We start from the raw sequence: 18,588 nt of genomic DNA on the forward strand, positions 1-18,588 counted from the left end.
CGCTTTTTAGTGGAAACGCACAGTATGTGGGAGCTAAATCTCCAGGGAAGCCTGGTGAGGCCTACTACCTGGCAACGACAGTATGTGGGAGCTCGCCTTCAGAGAGACCTGGTGAAGCCTACTATCTGAAAACCACAATATGCTATTTAGTGGAAACACACAGTATGTGGGAGCTAAATCTCCAGGGAGGCCTGGTGAGGCCTACTACCTGGCAACCACAGTATGTGGGAGCTCGCCTTCAGAGTGACCTGGGGAAGCCTACTATCTGAAAACCACAATATGCTATTTAGTGGAAACGCACAGTATGTGGGAGCTAAATCTCCAGGGAGGCCTGGTGAGGCCTACTACATGGCAACCACAGAATGTGGGAGCTCGCCTTCAGAGAGACCTGGTGAAGCCTACTATCTGAAAACCACAATATGCTATTTAGTGGAGACGCACAGTATGTGGGAGCTAAATCTCCAGGGAGGCCTGGTGAGGCCTACTACCTGGCAACCACAGTATGTGGGAGCTCACCATCAGAGAGGCCTGATGAAGCCTACTACCTGATAACCACAATATGTGGGAGTCCACCCAGCCCCTCATGTTGAGGGAAGCGATGCTTGAGGTGTATAACAAATACACACCGGCTGAATGAAGCCCATGGAACCCAGGGCTAATCATCTTAAGAAAGGGAACGAAGCGGAGCGCGTAACCCCTACCGTACAGGATTTTAGATAGTGCGCTAAGTCTTGCGTGCACACTTAGCACTTACGTGGATTTCAGACAGTGTGCAAAGTGTTCACGTGCACACTGACCACCATGTGGTTTTGAGAAAGTACACAGGCTTAGCGTGTGTACAGAAAGGTTCCCAAGCATCGCAGAGGCGCTGGATCGCACGGGACAGATGAGCTCCAACCCTCAAGCGAGGGGAGCATCACCTGAGGCAGTACATACAGAGGACTCAGGTGGAGAGCTGGTGGCTACAGGGGAATTAGGCAGGGGAGGACAAAAACAGAAGTTAAAACAGAGGTTAAAAACATCCGGAGCTACTAGGTCTTTCTACCGCTCTGATCCGGGCGAGGACGCTGCCTCGTCTGAATCACGTCCCTCAGACCCTGCTTACCTCTCCGTGACCCACGGTTCCTCTTGCCCCTGTCCTTAGGCGGGGGAGGAGCGCGAGCCACGACACTAGCCTTCTGCGCCCGTCTACGATCCTCAGATCGAGATGGGCCAGGACCCCTTTGTTGTTCGGGCTCGGACCTGGACCTTCGTGGAAAGAAGGATTTAAAAGCAGCTGAGCACGCCCTTGCCTCCCTGAACTTTTTGACCACCATCTCGACGGAGGTACCGAAAAGCTCAGAAGGCGAGACCGGAGCATCGAGAAGACACCCCCTTTCTTCCCTCCCGATGTCTGCCAGGTTCACCCACAGATGTCTCTCCGTTACCACCATGGCCGCCATAGACCTGCCCATGGCGGAGGCGGCCTGCTTGGTAGCCCGGAGAGAGAGGTCTGTGGTGCGGCGCAGCTCGGCTACCTGGTCAGGTGAAAGGCCCTCGCCTGTATCCATGTCCTTCAGCAGGTCAGCCTGGTAGGCCTGAAGCACCGCCATCGTGTGCAACGAAGCCACAGCCTGACCTGCTGCCGCGTATGACCTGCCATTTAAGCGGGATGTATCCTGGAGGGGCTTAGATGGCAAAGAGGGAGATTTAAGAGAGGACGTTTCCCCCACAGAGAGATAGCTAGCCAGCGTCTCTTCTACAGGGGGCATCCTCTCATAGCCGTTTTCGTGCATGCCCTCGATATTAGCATAGCTCGTATGCTGAAACCGGTGGATGCATGAGGAAAACGGCCTCTTCCATTCCTTTTCGACTTCTGCATGCAAGTCAGGCAAGAATGGAAGGCTCACCTGGGCTGGAGGGCTATGGTCAGACAAATAACACTCATCGAGGCGACCTCGTGACGTTACCTTTCTGGCACGCTTCCATGGCAAGTCTAATTTTGCCGTGGCGCGATCCATAACCTCTAACAGCTCCTCATACACAGGGCAGGAGGATTGAGAAGGCTCAGCCTCAGCTTCTTTGCCACTCTCAGACATCTCCTGCTCTTTCTGGGTAGAACCCAGCAGAGCACTAACTTCAGTGTCAGAATGGGTTAATGATAACGCATCTTCCTCACGAAGTTCACTCTCGTTCGCCGCCGGAGAGTGTGAAAGGGAAAGTCCCTCTCTACACTCCTCAGCGAGATCCATCTGTGATCCCCACGAGCTCATTCTCCTCCGTGCCTCGGCAACGGCGGGTCCTGAGCCACGGGATCCAGATGGCTGTCCCTCTTTCCTCGAAAAGAGAGACAAACGAGAGCGGAGCTTTCTCACAGAAAAACGCTCGCAGTGCACGCAGATCACCCCCTCAAGGACATCGCGCGCGTGCTCTTTGCCCAAACAAGAGACGCAAAGAGTGTGAGTGTCATCGGGTGTCAGATAACACTGACACGGATGCACACACTGTCTAAACACCTTGCTAGTGGAAGCCATGATGATAACAATAATAGATCGCTCTTACCGTTTCTCAGATGCACGCTTCAAACAAAACAGTCAATGAAGACGAAGAAAATAAAGTGACGGGTCCTACAGGTGTGTATTTATAGTCGTGCCGGTAGTGACGTCAGTGGCTGTCGCCGGCCAACATGTTGGCGTTTTTCAAAGTATGCTCAGACACGGGTCACGACGAGGTGTTTCCCATAGTGTCCCCTCAGAGGACGCAGTTCGAAGTTCCCTTGATAGGAAACAGTTATGTTGTCAAAAATTATTTTGTGTTCTATTTGAATATATTATATAACGTAATTAATTCCTGTGATGGAAAAGCTGAATTTTCAGCAGCCATTACTCCAGTCTTCAGTAATTTGTGGAAACCATCATCCATTTCTTTTCTTTAAATTTTTTTTTCAAGAAATTATTTATTAGAAAGTTCAAAAGAACAGCATATATTTGAAATAAATACATTTGTCTTTACTGTCACTTTTGTTCAATTTAATGCATCCTTACTAAATAAAAGTTTTAATTTATTTTACAAACAACAATCAATCAGTATCTTACTGACCCCAAACTTTTATCAAATGTAAAACCTTTAAAACCTTTATTAAATATGAAAGTCCCATTAAATGGCCCAGAGAAGTTTAACACTTTTACACATATTTAAATAATTGTTGAATATTAAATGAAATATTGGTATCAGTTGTCTTTACATTTACAAATTCAAACCTTTCTTTTGTTTTTCTTTAATTGCAGAAAGCAGAGCATACACAAAAAATCCAATAATGTACTAAGAAGAGGTGGATAAGGATGTTCTCCACATCACACACTTTCTGAATGCTGAAGAGAAGACTTCAAGGTTTTATGCAATCGAATGCTCCATCCACACAACATTCCAGAATCCTCCACTGTTGTTTTATCTACATACACTGTGCTTAATTCCTTGTTTAAGCTCTGTGGAGAGCACTGTTGGTGTACTTTTACTTGTTTTGAAGCAGCGATTGGAAGCGACTGGATGCTGTTTTGGCATTATCCCTTCAGGACAGTGACCTTCAGTCTAATGCCCTCAGGGAAAGGCTTAGGAAAATGTAAAAAAGGGTTGTGTTTCATACTTGTATAAAGACACTAAAGAGTGTGGAATCTTACATTTCATGGCTTTTCTCTTGTATGTACATCTTCTGGTTCTGCAGTCCATTTATCTCTCTTTGTAGGTCAGTTTAGCTTCTTAATACTGTTTAAAATAATCACCTGTTCTTCGGTTTGAATAACCTTATGTGGGAGTTTTCTTTGTAAGACCTTGCATTATTTTATTGGCTTTCAGATGGAAAAACTACTGAATATTTTTGGAATCTTTCCCTCATTATTCTAAGAAGGAACCTGTTGATATTGTAGATGTGGTTTCATGTTTTTCAGCATTTACAGCGATTCGATTCACTAACCATTTTAGTATAAGTTCAAACTAGACACTAAGGCAGCAGAGGATATTTTCTTATGTATTTGGCATTTTCCCCAACGCACGAGTCTTTAATTAGTCTGTGAGTTACTTAAAGAGGAAACCAGACTTCCCGCAGAACAGAATTCCCTGCTGGTACTGTCAGGATGAGCCATCCATCCGAATGCTAAATGATGTCTTGAAAGGTCTAGATCGATGTCTGTCACCATTTTGTGCACCAGAATGAACCGACAACACAAATAAACAAAGCCACGCTCATGTCACCGGTGTCACCTTGTCGTCAATAGCTTTCCTGTAGCTAAAGCCATCAAACAATCCTATTGATTCAGGTCATGCAAATAAGACCCCATTAGTGCTTAAATGCCTCCACTGCTACATATCGGCCTTTACTGACACGTATCAAAGTCCTCATTGACATTCAGTTTGTGGTCTTCTCGTGGCCAGACACAAGCTAAGCATTACTCCATACTGATATTTCTATTTTACAACAGCACTCCAACAGCTCCTGCTTTAGATATCCAAACAAATTATATCATGACTCAAAGTACAGTACTGTAACATGGATTTATAATATTTTTCTTTCGTATATCACTCGAGACCGTAAATCTGTGGGGACCATAAATAGATCAGAAAACAATTTACTCTTGATTTGGAATTGCTCCCTAAAAATGGGAAATGACCATTTGGGAACGTGGGAAAAGTGTGGTTTCATAACTACAGCTAGCAAAAGATAGGAGCGGAAGATAAACATATGTTTAGGATACAGAAATGGCATCTGTTCTGCTATGATTGTTTTGTGAGAAATATATCAGTGCTTGTAAACTTGAAGAGGACTGTTGCGCTTGTTTGTGTTTTCAGCTCTGTTCAACATCCTGGAAAATATATTATTTTAGCTGTACACAAGTTTGGAGTCTCTACGTTAAAGGAACTGCATACAGAATATTGTGTGAGCATTAACTAAGCAGACTGGAAGAAAACAAAAAACAAGTGAAACCTCAAGAATCAAGAAAAATTAAAATAAAAAATAAACTTTTAAACAATTTGCACACTTTGAAATTGCTAGTAATTTTCACAAATTATTACAAAGAAACGTCTTGCAATAGTGAATTAAACATTAAATTCCGAAGGCAAAAAAATGAAATCCTTTTTTATTTTTTTTTTTTATTTTTTTTTTACACTAATACAATTAACTTTAAAAAATTCTTACAGTGTACAACTGCAAACCAATACAGAAACTTGTTTGATATTTTGTTTAAAAGGATGAGACAAGCTGTGGGCTCTTTCAATTCCCCCGAGCGGGATGAACAGAAATGTGCCTGATATGTCAGTCTATTCCCAGGATGCATTTAGGGTGGTTGCTGTTTTCTCAGGGTGGTGCGACGATGAATATAGATAGTCATATGCACTGATTGACTGATTTGCCCATAATATTCACAACAGAAACATGAGTTCATTTTGTTTCCCATAAAAAGGCAGCCCAGATTTTTTTGTCTTTTTTTTTTATGTGATTTGAAGAAGCTTGTAGTTTCCAGTGAGTTATAGACCCATTTCAAGCAACACATTCTTCAAATAAAGACACATCTTTAGGGAAAAGGCTTAAATAAGACAATTTGTAACTAGATAACCCATATTAGGGCATGATGGGATGGAAAGGGAGGAAACGCTTTGAATGGAAATTATTAAATCGTGATTAAGTCATTGAACTCATGAACAACTTTTTACTTGACATCTAAAGATAACAGAGGATGTTTGTCCTCATCTAAAATGACCAGCGTTTCACTCTTTTGACTTACACTGTGTAGAAGAATGAGAAGGTTTCTTTAAATGACTGATACAAGAAAAACGAATTAATATGTTTAGTCCTACAATACTGTTCAAATGTTTGGGGTTGGTTCGTGTTTTTGAAGGAAATCTCATCAAGGATGCATTTACTTGATTGCAAATACATAAAAAAATAAAAAGAAATATATATATATATATATATATATAGTAAAATGTTATAAGAATTTAAGTAACCGTTTTCTATTTTAATATATTTTTAAATATAATTTATTCCTGTGACGCAAAGCTGAATTTTCTACAGTATTCACTTTCTTCACAATTTAGTCTTCAGTGTCACATGATCTGTCAGAAATCATTATATGGTGATTTAGTACTCAAGGAACATTTCTTATAATATTTCATTATAATTTTGACAAATGGCTGTGCAACTTAATTTTTTTGTGAAAAACTAAATACATTTTTAGTAACTTTTTTTTCCATTGTCAACTTTTGAGTAATGCATTATCGCTGAATATAACTATTAATTTTTTTATATTTTATTTTTAAAACTTGTGCGGTATGTACATATCAAATTTACATATGTACATAAAATGATGTCTTTATCACTAATTAATGTTTTTTATGTAACCGTTTTAAGTAAACATCTGCATTGAATATATGAATAGACTGTCTTGTGGCACAAATAGGGTAAAAGGGCCCTCAATTCTTTACAATTAAAGGTTAAGTAGAATTGTAAAAAGTTCAAATTAGCTCAATAAACAAAATAAATAATTGTATTTTCTACAATCAACTGAGTATCAATTAAACAGATTATGTCAAAATGATGATGTTGTATGATTACAAATGTGGTAGGCCTAAAGACAGAGAGAGATTAATTATGTGGTTATTTGGGCACCATTTTCATGGGGAAACCATCCAGGGACATAAATGATTTCATATAAACATACATGGTCGAACAAAACTGGAGCAAAACAAAACAAAGGACCAGAGAAGAGAGATTCATATTCTTGCTCACACATAATGTCTCTTGTGTAATATACCAGGTGATTGCAATGTAAAAGATCAATATTTTTTATTCTCATAGATTAGAGAACAATCAAATTCTCGATTTTCTCCATTTGCCATAGGAAGAGTCTCACAGTCTTACTGATAGCAAAAATTAAAAGGTTTTATCCTGGGTGCAAGATGTTTGTTTTTGTGAATTATTCATTGAGATGTGTTTGTGCAAGTGAATAGCCATTTGCTCCAATACTGAAGGGCAAATACAGATTGCTCAAACATAACAGAAGAGGAATGTGACATTGAGGAGTGTAAATGCGGACAAAGCCTTCTGCACTGCAGCAGGGTCACTACTGATAAACAGGCCTCGTGACAGACGCTTCTTCATAACACACCATTATTTACATCTGTCTGAAGAGCATTGCCACACTTGCATGTCGTTTATCCACATTAATTCTAATAAAAATGAGAAAGAGATATTAACGGATATCCTTAAGTTCCGCTTCTGTTGTTTTTCTTTTTTTTCTTTCTGTTGAGGGTATAGCACTGTTCAAATAGAAGTTATCAACAGTTTTAAATACAATATTTACACCTTAAATGAAACTGCTTTAAAATTAATTAAAAAAAAAAATTATTTAAAAAGATCTAATTTTAATTATATACAAATAATCATCCAGAACGTCCTCGCGACACGTGCACAATCGAATACAACTTTACTACAATCTCTTATCAAGCAAGGATTTCTTCTTCCTTCTTGGTGTTACTACCTCCTTGTGGTGAAGCCTGGAAAACTACCGTTTAAAAACGTTTCCTTCCGAGGGTTTTTTTTATATATCAGCCCAAGAGTTGTAGTCAGTTTTCCTTTTATTCATCAATCATCTACACCAAACACTTATTAAACGCCTCAGCTAATGAGCTAAGGTCAATAACTTTCACACACACTCCAAACAACCGTAATCAGAATAGGCCCACACCTGCAGGAGCTCTCTCTCTCTCACACACACACACTCACACACACACACACACACACACACACACACACACACACACACACACACACACACACACACACACACACACACAGACATTCTCTCTCTCTCTCTCTCACACGCACGCACGCACACTCACTCACACACTCTCTCTCTCTCACAAACACGCACACACACACACACACACACACACACACACACATACTCTCTCTCTCTCTCTCTCTCTCTCTCTCTCTCTCTCTCTCACACACACACAAATAGTGATGGCTGATATAAATTAAATTTTTGCATTTAGCAGACAGCGACTTACAGTGCATTCAGGCTATCAATTTTAACCTATCATGTTTTCCCGGGGAATCGAACCCCCAACCTAGCGCTTGATAGCGCATTGCTCTACCAACTGAGCTACAGGAACACTATCTAATGCTATGATATCAGATAAACAGCTTAAGTAAACAATACTTCTGAGTAAAATATTAAATAAATTGTAATTTAAACATTCCCTATGACATCACATACATAAACACAGAAAAAGCAAAAATCTAATATGAACAGATCAAGCTAAAATGGCACACCCTTAATTGAATAACAGAAAGAAAGAAAGAAAGAAAGAAAGAAAGAAAGAAAGAAAGAAAGAAAAGGTCCCAGGTATTTTCTCAGTGTTTCTCCCATTATCTGCATTACTGAAATGAGACATGTGGGACATTTAGAGACTTTATGAGATGCCACGTCCAGACTGTTCAAGCTTAAAGATGAAAAAACATTTAAACAATTAAAAAAAAAAAGTTTATGTTGAATCACAAAACACATTTTTCATGCATTTGTTGCATCACATAAAAGTTGACCAAAAAATATTTTCCAACAGAGAAAAAGCAATATTAAGATTTGTACAGTCGTGGCCAAAGTTTTGAGAACTACATAAATATTAGTTTTCAAAAAGTTTGCTGCTAAACTGCTTTTAGATCTTTGTTTCAGTTGTCTCTGTGATGTACTGAAATATAATTACAAGCACTTCATACGTTTCAAAGGCTTTTATCGACAATTACTTGACATTTATGCAAAGAGTCAGTATTTGCAGTGTTGGCCCTTCTTTTTCAGGACCTCTGCAATTCGACTAGGCATGCTCTCAATCAACTTCTGGGCCAAATCCTGACTGATAGCAACCCTTTCTTTCATAATCACTTCTTGGAGTTTGTCAGAATTAGTGGGTTTTTGTTTGTCCACCCGCCTCTTGAGGATTGACCACAAGTTCTCAATGGGATTAAGATCTGGGGAGTTTCCAGGCCATGGACCCAAAATTTCAACATTCTGGTCCCCGAGCCACTTAGTTATCACTTTTGCCTTATGGCACGGTGCTCCATCGTGCTGGAAAATGCATTGTTCTTCACCAAACTGTTGTTGGAAGAAGTTGCTGTTGGAGGGTGTTTTGGTACCATTCTTTATTCATGGCTGTGTTTTTGGGCAGAATTGTGAGTGAGCCCACTCCCTTGGATGAGAAGCAACCCCACACATGAATGGTGTCAGGATGCTTTACTGTTGGCATGACACAGGACTGATGGTTCCAAACAATCGGAAAGGGGCTTCATCGGAGAATATGACTTTGCCCCAGTTCTCAGCAGTCCATTCACTATACTTTCTGCAGAAGATCAATCTGTCCCTGATGTTTTTTTTGGAGAGAAGTGGCTCCTTTGCTGCCCTTCTTGACGCCAGGCCATCTTCCAAAAGTCCTCGCCTCACTGTGCGTGCAGATGCACTCACACCTGCCTGCTGCCATTCCTGAGCAAGCTCTGCACTGGTGGCACTCCGATACCGCAGCTGAATCTTCTTTAGGAGATGATCCTGGCGCTTGCTGCACTTTCTTGGACGCCCTGAAGCCTTCTTTACAAGAATTGAACCGCTTTCCTTGAAGTTCTTGATGATCCTATAAATTGTTGATTTAGGTGCAATCTTAGTAGCCACAATATCCTTGCCTGTGAAGCCATTTTTATGCAACGCAATGATGGCTGCACACGTTTCTTTGCAGGTCACCATGGTTAACAATGGAAGAACAATGATTTCAAGCATCACCCTCCTTTTAACATGTCAAGTCTGCCATTCTAACCCGATCAGCCTGACATAATGATCTCCAGCCTTGTGCTCGTCAACATTCTCACCTGAGTTAACAAGGCGATTACTGAAATGATCTCAGCAGGTCCTTTAATGACAGCAATGAAATGCAGTGGAAAGGTTTTTTTGGGATTAAGTTAATTTTCATGGCAAAGAAGGACTATGCAATTCATCTGATCACTCTTCATAACATTCTGGAGTATATGCAAATTGCTATTATAAAAACTTAAGCAGCAAATTTTCCAATATCCAATATTTATGTAATTCTCAAAACTTTTGGCCACGACTGTACAACCTAATAATATTAATACTGAAAAAGCTCCAAGTAAGTATTTCCTTACTTGGAAACTATTAAGATTCTAAAATCATATTTTCTTATGAAATCAATGACAATTAAAAGTAACAGTAGGCATAAGAAAACCAAAATTGGGGGTGGGGGGGGGTGGGGGGTGGACTCAGTGAGATGAGTCAAGAGTAATAGAAATGAGAACCACAAGAATTTCCAGAATCCATTCCAACAACTTGCCAACTTGATTGATTCAAAACACTAGTCTTCAAAAGGCAGACATTTTCCTGAAAAAAGATTTTAGCTTGTATATAATGTTACTGACATGAAACCAGCGTGAGAACAAACACAAGCAAACATCCAAGCTACAGTAGAGATTGATTGGTCTAGCTTCCATTTCTGGATTTGAAAAGGCATTTGATTTTAGCTTCTTCCTGGATGGAGTTAATGTAACAAGCGATCTAGAATGAGGACGTCAATATTACCTTCTTCTAACTAAAACTCAATGTACATCTCAATATCAGTCATAAATGTAGATATCAGTGAGACAAATGTCAGAGAAAAAAAAAAGTAAAGAAATCTATCAGAGTTCAGTTTTATCCTGATTAAGAGGAAGTTTCTTCTGGATCTCCTCATCTTCAGTTTTCCGGTTGCTGGTCTCAGTGTCAGTCAGCTTGGACTTTTTCTTCTTCTTCTTCACCTTCTCCTTTTTCTGCCCATCCTCAGTGTCATTACCTTTCTTTTTTTTGCTCTTCTTTTTCTTCTTGTCCTCTGTGATAGCTGCCATGTCTCCCTTTTTCCCAGCCCAGTTCTCTTTAAGACAGCCTGCGGAGAGAGTCAGAAGAACATGTTTGTACAGTTCTGATCTTTATACTGACTGTCCTCACTGTTATTAGCAACAAGTTATCAAATCAGAGCTGCATGTTCAGGACGTGATGTCTTTTTCTGGCAGATCTATATTGGTTGCTATAGCAATGGAATAAGAGCCAGTACAATGCCAAATTAATATTTCATATCAGGAAGCAAGAAGCTGGTCATATGAAGAAAGACAGCTATTTGTATTTACTCATTTACACCCCTACTGGTATTCTAACTAAGAAGTCATTACTTCGAGTACTTCTCAAACAGTACTTTGACAAATGTGACCTTGGACCACAAAACCGGTCATAAAAATTAAATTCATACATAATCTGAAAGCTGAATAAATAAACTTAACATTGATGCATGCTTTTTATGACAATATTTTGCTGAGATACAACTATAAAAAAAAAAAAATTGAGGAAATCACCTTTAAATTTAACCAAATGGAGTTCTTAGCGATGCATATTTCTAATCAAAAATTAAGTTTTGATATATTTACGGTAGGAAATTTACAAAATAACTATATGGAACATGATCTTTACTTAATATCCTAATGATTTTTAGCATAAAAGAAAAATCGATAATTTTGACTCATGCAATGTATTGTTGGTTATTGCTATAGACATGCTACTTATGACTGGTTTTGTGCTCCAGGGTCACATATATGTTTACATTTCGTACAGTTTTTAATTAAAATAACACACACACACACACATACATTTTTTTAGGCAGATATAGATACAGATATAGTAAAAGTTAAGTAAAGCTTAGTAAAAGTATTAATTCCTTGAATAATTTATATTTGTCAAGAAATCAACACATGCTTTACACATTAAATTATGTCTTTTACTATTACTGCTCCTGTAGCCTCGAGTAGCTTCCCAGAAACAACAGCTCTTAAAGCTGGTGCCAATAAAGGAGATCAAGAGGTTAAGTCTGTAAGTAGTCATAATATTATGTCTAGAGCGGTTTAACTCTTATAAAAGAGGTTGTGCTGGAGTAAAACAGCTGTTAGTTTCACATTACCAGTGTCTTGTCCTTTCAGTACGTGTTTTTCACACAGGTAAGTGGTGAGATCTTCCTCTTGGCTGCCTTTATACCAGTCTTCAATGACTTCTTCATACTGCTCTAACATCACATCACACTGATGGAACAAAACACAAATCTCATAATTCCCACGTGCCTGTAGATATGCTGCACAAACATGCATTTACATACATTGTTTTATTTGCACTCCCATTAACCTATGCTAATCACAGCTATAGCTTGAAAAGGAAACAGAATCAACAATTTTTACAAGAAAAAAACAGTTAAACATTATTCATTATCATCATTATCAATGATGAAAACAGTTGTGCTGATTAACATTTTTGTGAAAACTGATGCATTTTTTTCTGGATTCTTTGATGAATTGGAATAACAGCATATATCTGAAATATAAATATTTCGTAACATTATATATGCCTTTACTATAACTTTTTATCAATTTAAAGCATCAATGCTGAATAAAAGTATGCATTTCTTTTAAAAAACAACAACAACAAACAAACAAACAAAGAAAACTGAATGACCCCCAAACTTGTTCAAAATTGTAAAAAATAAATAAACAAAAAAAAAGCAAAAACTAGTTTTCTATTTTTCTATTCTATCTACTTGTTTTTCTTTGTTTGTGTGTGTGTGTGTGTATGTATGTATTTATGCATGTATATACAGTACAGACCAAAAGTTTGGACACACCTTCTCATTCAAAGAGTTTTCTTTATTTTCATGACTATGAAAATTGTAGAGTCACACTCAAGGCATCAAGGGCTATTTGACCAAGAAGGAGAGTGATGGGGTGCTGCGCCAGATGACCTGGCCTCCACAGTCACCGGACCTGAACCCAATCGAGATGGTTTAGGGGTGAGCTGGACCGCAGACAGAAGGCAAAAGGGCCAACAAGTGCTAAGCATCTCTCGGGGAACTCCTTCAAGACTGTTGGAAGACCATTTCAGGTGACTACCTCTTGAAGCTCATCAAGAGAATGCCAAGAGTGTGCAAAGCAGTAATCAAAGCAAAAGGTGGCTACTTTGAAGAACCTAGAATATGACATATTTTCAGTTGTTTCACACTTTTTTGTTAAGTATATAATTCCATATATAATTCCACATGTGTTAATTCATAGTTTTGATGCCTTCAGTGTGAATCTACAATTTTCATAGTCATGAAAATAAAGAAAACTCTTTGAATGAGAAGGTGTGTCCAAACCTTTGGTCTGTACTGTATATATATATATATATATATATATAATTACATATCGTTGCTCTTTTGTTAGTTTTGATTGATTCTATTGTCCTCATTTGTAAGTCACTTCAGATAAAAACGTCTGCTTAATGACTAAATGTTAATGTAAAATTTAATGGCATCCTTGCTGAATAGAAGTATCAATTTCTTTTTTTTTATCTTAATGACTCAAAACTTTTTAACGGTGGTGTTAATATAGTTAAATTGAATTACATTTTACATTTAATTTAATTTAAATTTAACCCACTAACAGGCATAATTCTAAGATTTCTCAGTCACTCACATACTTGTTTTTTGAGATCTGCCACTTCAGCACTGGTCTCATTCCACAGTTCATAAGGAATGTCCATGACCACCTTCACGCCTTTATTAACCAGGTTATGTAAGGTTGAGAATGTCTCAGACATCCCCTGAGCAGAGAAAGACAAATGATCAGATTTCACCAGCTATAATGCATTATAACACATCACAGAATACAGTATATAAAAAAAAAAAAAATTTAGACAGAAATTTTTATTTGCATTCCATTTACTTCTAGAGTAATTATCAGTTAGAATTTCAAAGCTTAATTTTCATGTTGCATTTATTATATGAAATTGCCATTGCAACTTGGGGTATTCATTCACAAAAACAATTTCAATTCTTATTCACTCATAAACCAAAAAAAAGTAAAAGTAAAATCACTAAAAGTAATGTGGAAGGTATAAAGGAAATGTGTTAGCCTACCTTTGCAAAGCGATTACTTCCATCTCTCTCTTTGTGTAGATTGTACTGCATAATCCTTGAGCAAACATTCTCCATCACCTCTATGAAACGAATATCACTGAAAAGCAAAAGACATCGCTTAATATAATGCACAAGTCACGCTACGTCCAAAAACAGTATGACATGGTTACTTTATAGTACTCCTGCATTTCTAGACTATAATGGGTGAAAGAATATTGTTAAGCGAACAGTTGACAGTAGCCACTGATTTCCGTAGTAAGCAAAAAAAAAAAAAATTAAAAATAATAATAATAATAATAATAATAATAATTATTATTATTATTATATATATATATATATATATATATACAGTACAGATCAAATATAATATTGTGATATCTTATTACAATTAAAAATAATTGTTTTTAAAAAATTTTATACTTTAAATTATCATTTATTTCTGTGATGCAAAGCTGAATTTTTAGGATCATTATCACATGATCCTTTAGAAATCATTCTAATATGATGATTCATTATCAAAGTTGGAAACAGTTCTGCTGCTTAATATTTTTTCAGAACATTTTATACTTTTTTAGGATACTTTGATGAATAAAAAGTACAAAAAAAAAAAAAAAAAAAGCTATGTCTTTAAAATATAAATATTTTGTATATTTTGTAATAAAAAAAAATATTTCTTTTTTTAAAATAAAATCAACACTTTTATTCAACAAGGATGTGTTAAATTGATACAAAGTGATAGTAAAGAAAATATGTTATTAGAATATATATTATTAGATTTTTTTTTATTTTGAATAAATGCAGTTATTTTTAACATTTTATTCATCAAATATATTAGACAGCAGAACTGTTTCCAACACTCATAATAAATCAGAATATTAGAATGATTTCTAAATGATCTTGTGATAGACTGGATGTTACATGCGACACTGAAGGCTGGAGTAATGATTCTGAAAATTCAGCTTTGCATCACAGGAATAAATTATTTTTTTAAAGTATATTCAAATAGAAAACTATTATTTTAAGTTGTAATAATATTTCACAATATTACTGTTTTTTCTGTATTTTTGATCAAATAAATGCAGGCTTGATGAACAGAAGAAACTTCTTTCAAAAACATTAAAAATAGTAATTAGGGCTGGGACAACGCGTCGAGGTCATCGATGACGTCGACGCGAAAAATACGTCGACGCAAAATATGCGCATGGATTCGTCGACCTGTTTTTATTTCTCTAAAAAACGTTTGCAAAACGTTTACCTTATGTGCGCTGAATATACGCAATGGCCGGATCAACATTCTGTCCGACGTTAGATAACCAATCCAGGGGTTTTTCTGCATTGATCTTTCTTTTTGGCGGCTGTCAAAGCCTTATTTGATCGGTGAGTGACAGTGACAGGGCGCGTACGAGAGAGAGCCCCGGCTGCGCGCGCACTCACAGTCTTCAAACAACACGAGCGCTTCTTGCTCTCTCTCTCCCTCTTTCTCTCGCTCCATCGTGCATATTAACCAAAATCATTAAACACGATAGAAAAAGGGCGAAACACCCAAGTTTCACGCGCGCTCGCGCACTCACAGTCTTCAAACTACACGAGCGCTGTCTTGCTCTCGCTCTCTCTCTCTCTCTCGCTTCATCGTGCATATTAACCAAAATCATTAGACACGATAGAAAAAGGGCGGAACGCCAAAGTTTCACGTGGAGCATTCGGAGATTTTTTTTCTCTACGTGACAGGCTGCTGGCTCCCACTGTTAATTTTTATTTTTTATTTTTTGGAAAAGCAATCTCTGTATTAGCTTAAAGCCCTAAAGTTTACATTGGTTACTGTATTCTTTCAATTGCTCTAAACAAGTATTTTGGGTGAACTTTTTTATTGAATGCTAGACATCAAGTTGTTGTTATTTTCATCTGAAAGAAGAACTTTTTTTCAGTAAGCTAGATCCTATGTGTTCAGTAAGCTTGTTTCAGTAAGCTATGTGTTTTCAAGGTTTTATTGAATGCTATCTCTATACAAGTGCAAAGTAATGCATTCTTAGTCTTTTATTTTGTAATTTTAAGAGAAATAAAGATATATTGCAATGTTAAGGAATTCATGTTTTTTTCATTCAGATATGTAAATCATCATGTATAAATTGTTAGTAGTCAATTAATGGGGAGATAATCGAAATCGTATCGGTCTGAAAAATGAATCGTTAGATTAATCGATGCATCGAAAAAATAATCGCTAGATTAATCGTTTAAAAAATAATCTTTTATCCCAGCCCTAATAGTAATGTTTCCAAACTTTTGGTCTGTACTATATATATATATATATATATCTTCTTTTGTGTTCAACAAGAGAAAGAAATTCATACAGGTTTGGAAAAGGCTGAGGGTAGGTAAATGACCATTTTTATTTGGATGAATGATCCTTCTAAGGTCAAAGTTTGCATTAAGAAAACAAAGTGACTTACGATTTGACATATTTGATTGGCGGTGCACCTTTATCATCCAGGAAGCGGTAGTTGGTTTCAATCACTTCTTTTGTTTTGCCAGTCTCTTCAAATGCAGACTTCATTTCAACACTAAGAAATTTGCACACTATAGAAACATAAAGAACATATTCAGCGCCAGAAGAGGAACAGAAAGCAGCGGTGCCTCAAATCCTAGTGTGCTGCCTACATAGACGGCATTGTTTGTCATTACAGACCCATTCAACGTTCCAAACATGAAGCCTAGGTAGGCATCACACCAGGTTTTGAGACACAACAAGTGAGGTACGTTAAAAAGAGGAAATCTGCTGCTCTTGATTTTTCCAAGTATGTCAATGCAATATAACAAGAAATAAATATATATATATATATATATATATATATATATATATATATATAATAAATATAAAACAAGAAATAATTAATAAAATAAAATGTCTCTTTCGACGTACAACTGTTATGAAACAAAAAAAGCAGACTGCTATTGATACACATTGACAGCTGTAACGTTACTGAGTATGATAACATATCTCAGATCTATTACATCGTCTAAAATATGTGTCTGCGATTGCATTTAATTATTTTATCAAGCGCTGAAAATAAGTGTGGAAATGCACGAGCGATTATGCTGTATTTAAAGCAAAATATTGACTCATTATAAATTAGGACAGTCTACCTTCACATTTATTTGGCAGATGCACCCAGTCATCATCCCCGCTTTTGTTAGCAACTGCGGCACTTACAAGAAACAATACGACGCAGATAAAAACATTCATCTTGTTGGCAGAAAATATTTACAATTTGAAATACTAAAATATCGAACATGCTTATTTAGCCACTATTCTGAAGCTTTCACTTCCGCTGTGGTATGTTGACGCAGACGCTGCGCCGAGTGGACCAATCACGAACGCCGAAGTGGCATGACGGAGCCAATGAAAAACGGGGGAGGAATCCAAGACATGTTTAGGAGAGAGCGGCTTGGTGTATTTTTGTTAGTACACTTAATTTAGATATAGAAACAAAAGCTACGTTTTCTTGAATATTGTAAAATAAGCGGATCCGGTTCTAGAATACGTTTTCGTTTTGAAATTAGCAATAAAATATACCAAAACAAATAAAATATACCAAAGAAAGTGTTTTAAATAGCGGAGCTTTTGTGCAATGGATGACGCAACCACCAGAGGGCATTGCACTCTACACAATTAGATTCTTCCCAAGACTTTAAAATTGCACTCATAAATTAGCATGTCATGTCTACTGATTACTACAGTGGCAATAATCTTAGCCTACCAAGTACCCTCTGGAATACTTTCTCTGTCATTCACAGATTTCCCACTAATTTGTAAAAGGCATTTTTATCAATTCCGTCATGGTAATAATAATACATTTGTACTAATATATATATATATATATATATATATATATATATATATATATATATATATATATATATATAATTGAAAGTTGAACCACCGTGTACATTAAAGCACAGTTCACATGCATTAAAATGTTTTACACTCATACCAGTGACCACATTTATATTTTAATCAGGAATGTCATTGAAATGGAGTGGAGAAGTCACCACATTTATCTGAATTTACCCAAACAAACTAATTTATAGGCAGCTCCTGTCATCAACAGCATTATTTCAAATGACGGAGGAGGGAAATTAGATGTGTTCTTTGGACAGTATGCTGAAGTTTAACCTGACAACTATTAGTCAGCACTTCCAAGGGCACAAGAAAAGGGTTTTCATAGGCAATATCACTTGCATTTGCTAAAAAAATGGCAAAAGAGTCTAAAATACATTACAATTTGCAATTAAGTAATTAACAATGCAATATGAATCAATTATTCTCAACCCTGGTAAAGTCTGCCCATTTTTACAGTGGATACAGTACTAGGGAAAATACCATACAACACAATGCATGTACCATGAAAAATGCTCTCTTATGCTCTCCAAATCTTAATTTGATGAAGAATTGAGTCAGAAATATCGCAATATATTTTTTACTAGTTAAAGTCATTTTTCGTTTTGAATATATTTTAAAATGTATTTCTTTTAGCCACTACTTCAGTCTTTAGTCACATGATCCTTCAGAAATAGTTCTGATATATATATATATAT

General features: G+C 37.0%; 2 protein-coding genes across 6 annotated transcripts in view; one reads left to right on the forward strand and one right to left on the reverse strand.

The window, feature by feature from the left end:
* Nucleotides 1–3,382, forward strand: part of dachb (dachshund b) — a 36,964-nt gene extending 33,582 nt beyond the window's left edge. For all 5 annotated transcript variants that reach the window (XM_059553661.1, XM_059553664.1, XM_059553660.1 and 2 more), the window contains one exon: nucleotides 3,267–3,382. In XM_059553661.1, the coding sequence (XP_059409644.1) occupies nucleotides 3,267–3,304 (38 nt within the window). In that variant the 3' untranslated portion in view covers nucleotides 3,305–3,382. The remainder of the gene's footprint in view (nucleotides 1–3,266) is intronic.
* Nucleotides 3,383–10,261: 6,879 nt separating this feature from the next.
* cnpy3 (canopy FGF signaling regulator 3) lies at nucleotides 10,262–17,331 on the reverse strand. Its single transcript, XM_059553181.1, has 6 exons — nucleotides 17,137–17,331; nucleotides 16,443–16,569; nucleotides 13,996–14,092; nucleotides 13,557–13,679; nucleotides 12,013–12,130; nucleotides 10,262–10,950 (listed from the first exon to the last, which is right to left on the reverse strand). Exons 1-6 carry the CDS (start codon nucleotides 17,234–17,236, stop codon nucleotides 10,709–10,711), a joined length of 807 nt encoding a protein of 268 aa, XP_059409164.1. The 5' UTR covers nucleotides 17,237–17,331; the 3' UTR covers nucleotides 10,262–10,708.
* Nucleotides 17,332–18,588: the final 1,257 nt, after the last annotated feature.

This window comes from Carassius carassius, chromosome 7 (genome assembly GCF_963082965.1).
Source record: "Carassius carassius chromosome 7, fCarCar2.1, whole genome shotgun sequence".
NCBI lineage: Eukaryota > Metazoa > Chordata > Actinopteri > Cypriniformes > Cyprinidae > Carassius > Carassius carassius.

What these genes read in the sequence shown, in the direction of transcription:
- cnpy3 (XM_059553181.1), bottom strand. Translation starts at nt 17,236, where the DNA reads ATGAATGTTTTTATCTGCGTCGTATTGTTTCTTGTAAGTGCCGCAGTT. An exon ending in GAAGTAATCGCTTTGCAAAG is followed by an intron (nt 13,680 to 13,995) that starts GTAGGCTAACAC and finishes TTCTCTGCTCAG; the next exon opens with GGGATGTCTGAGACATTCTC. An exon ending in ACTGAAAGGACAAGACACTG is followed by an intron (nt 10,951 to 12,012) that starts GTAATGTGAAAC and finishes CTCTCTCCGCAG; the next exon opens with GCTGTCTTAAAGAGAACTGG.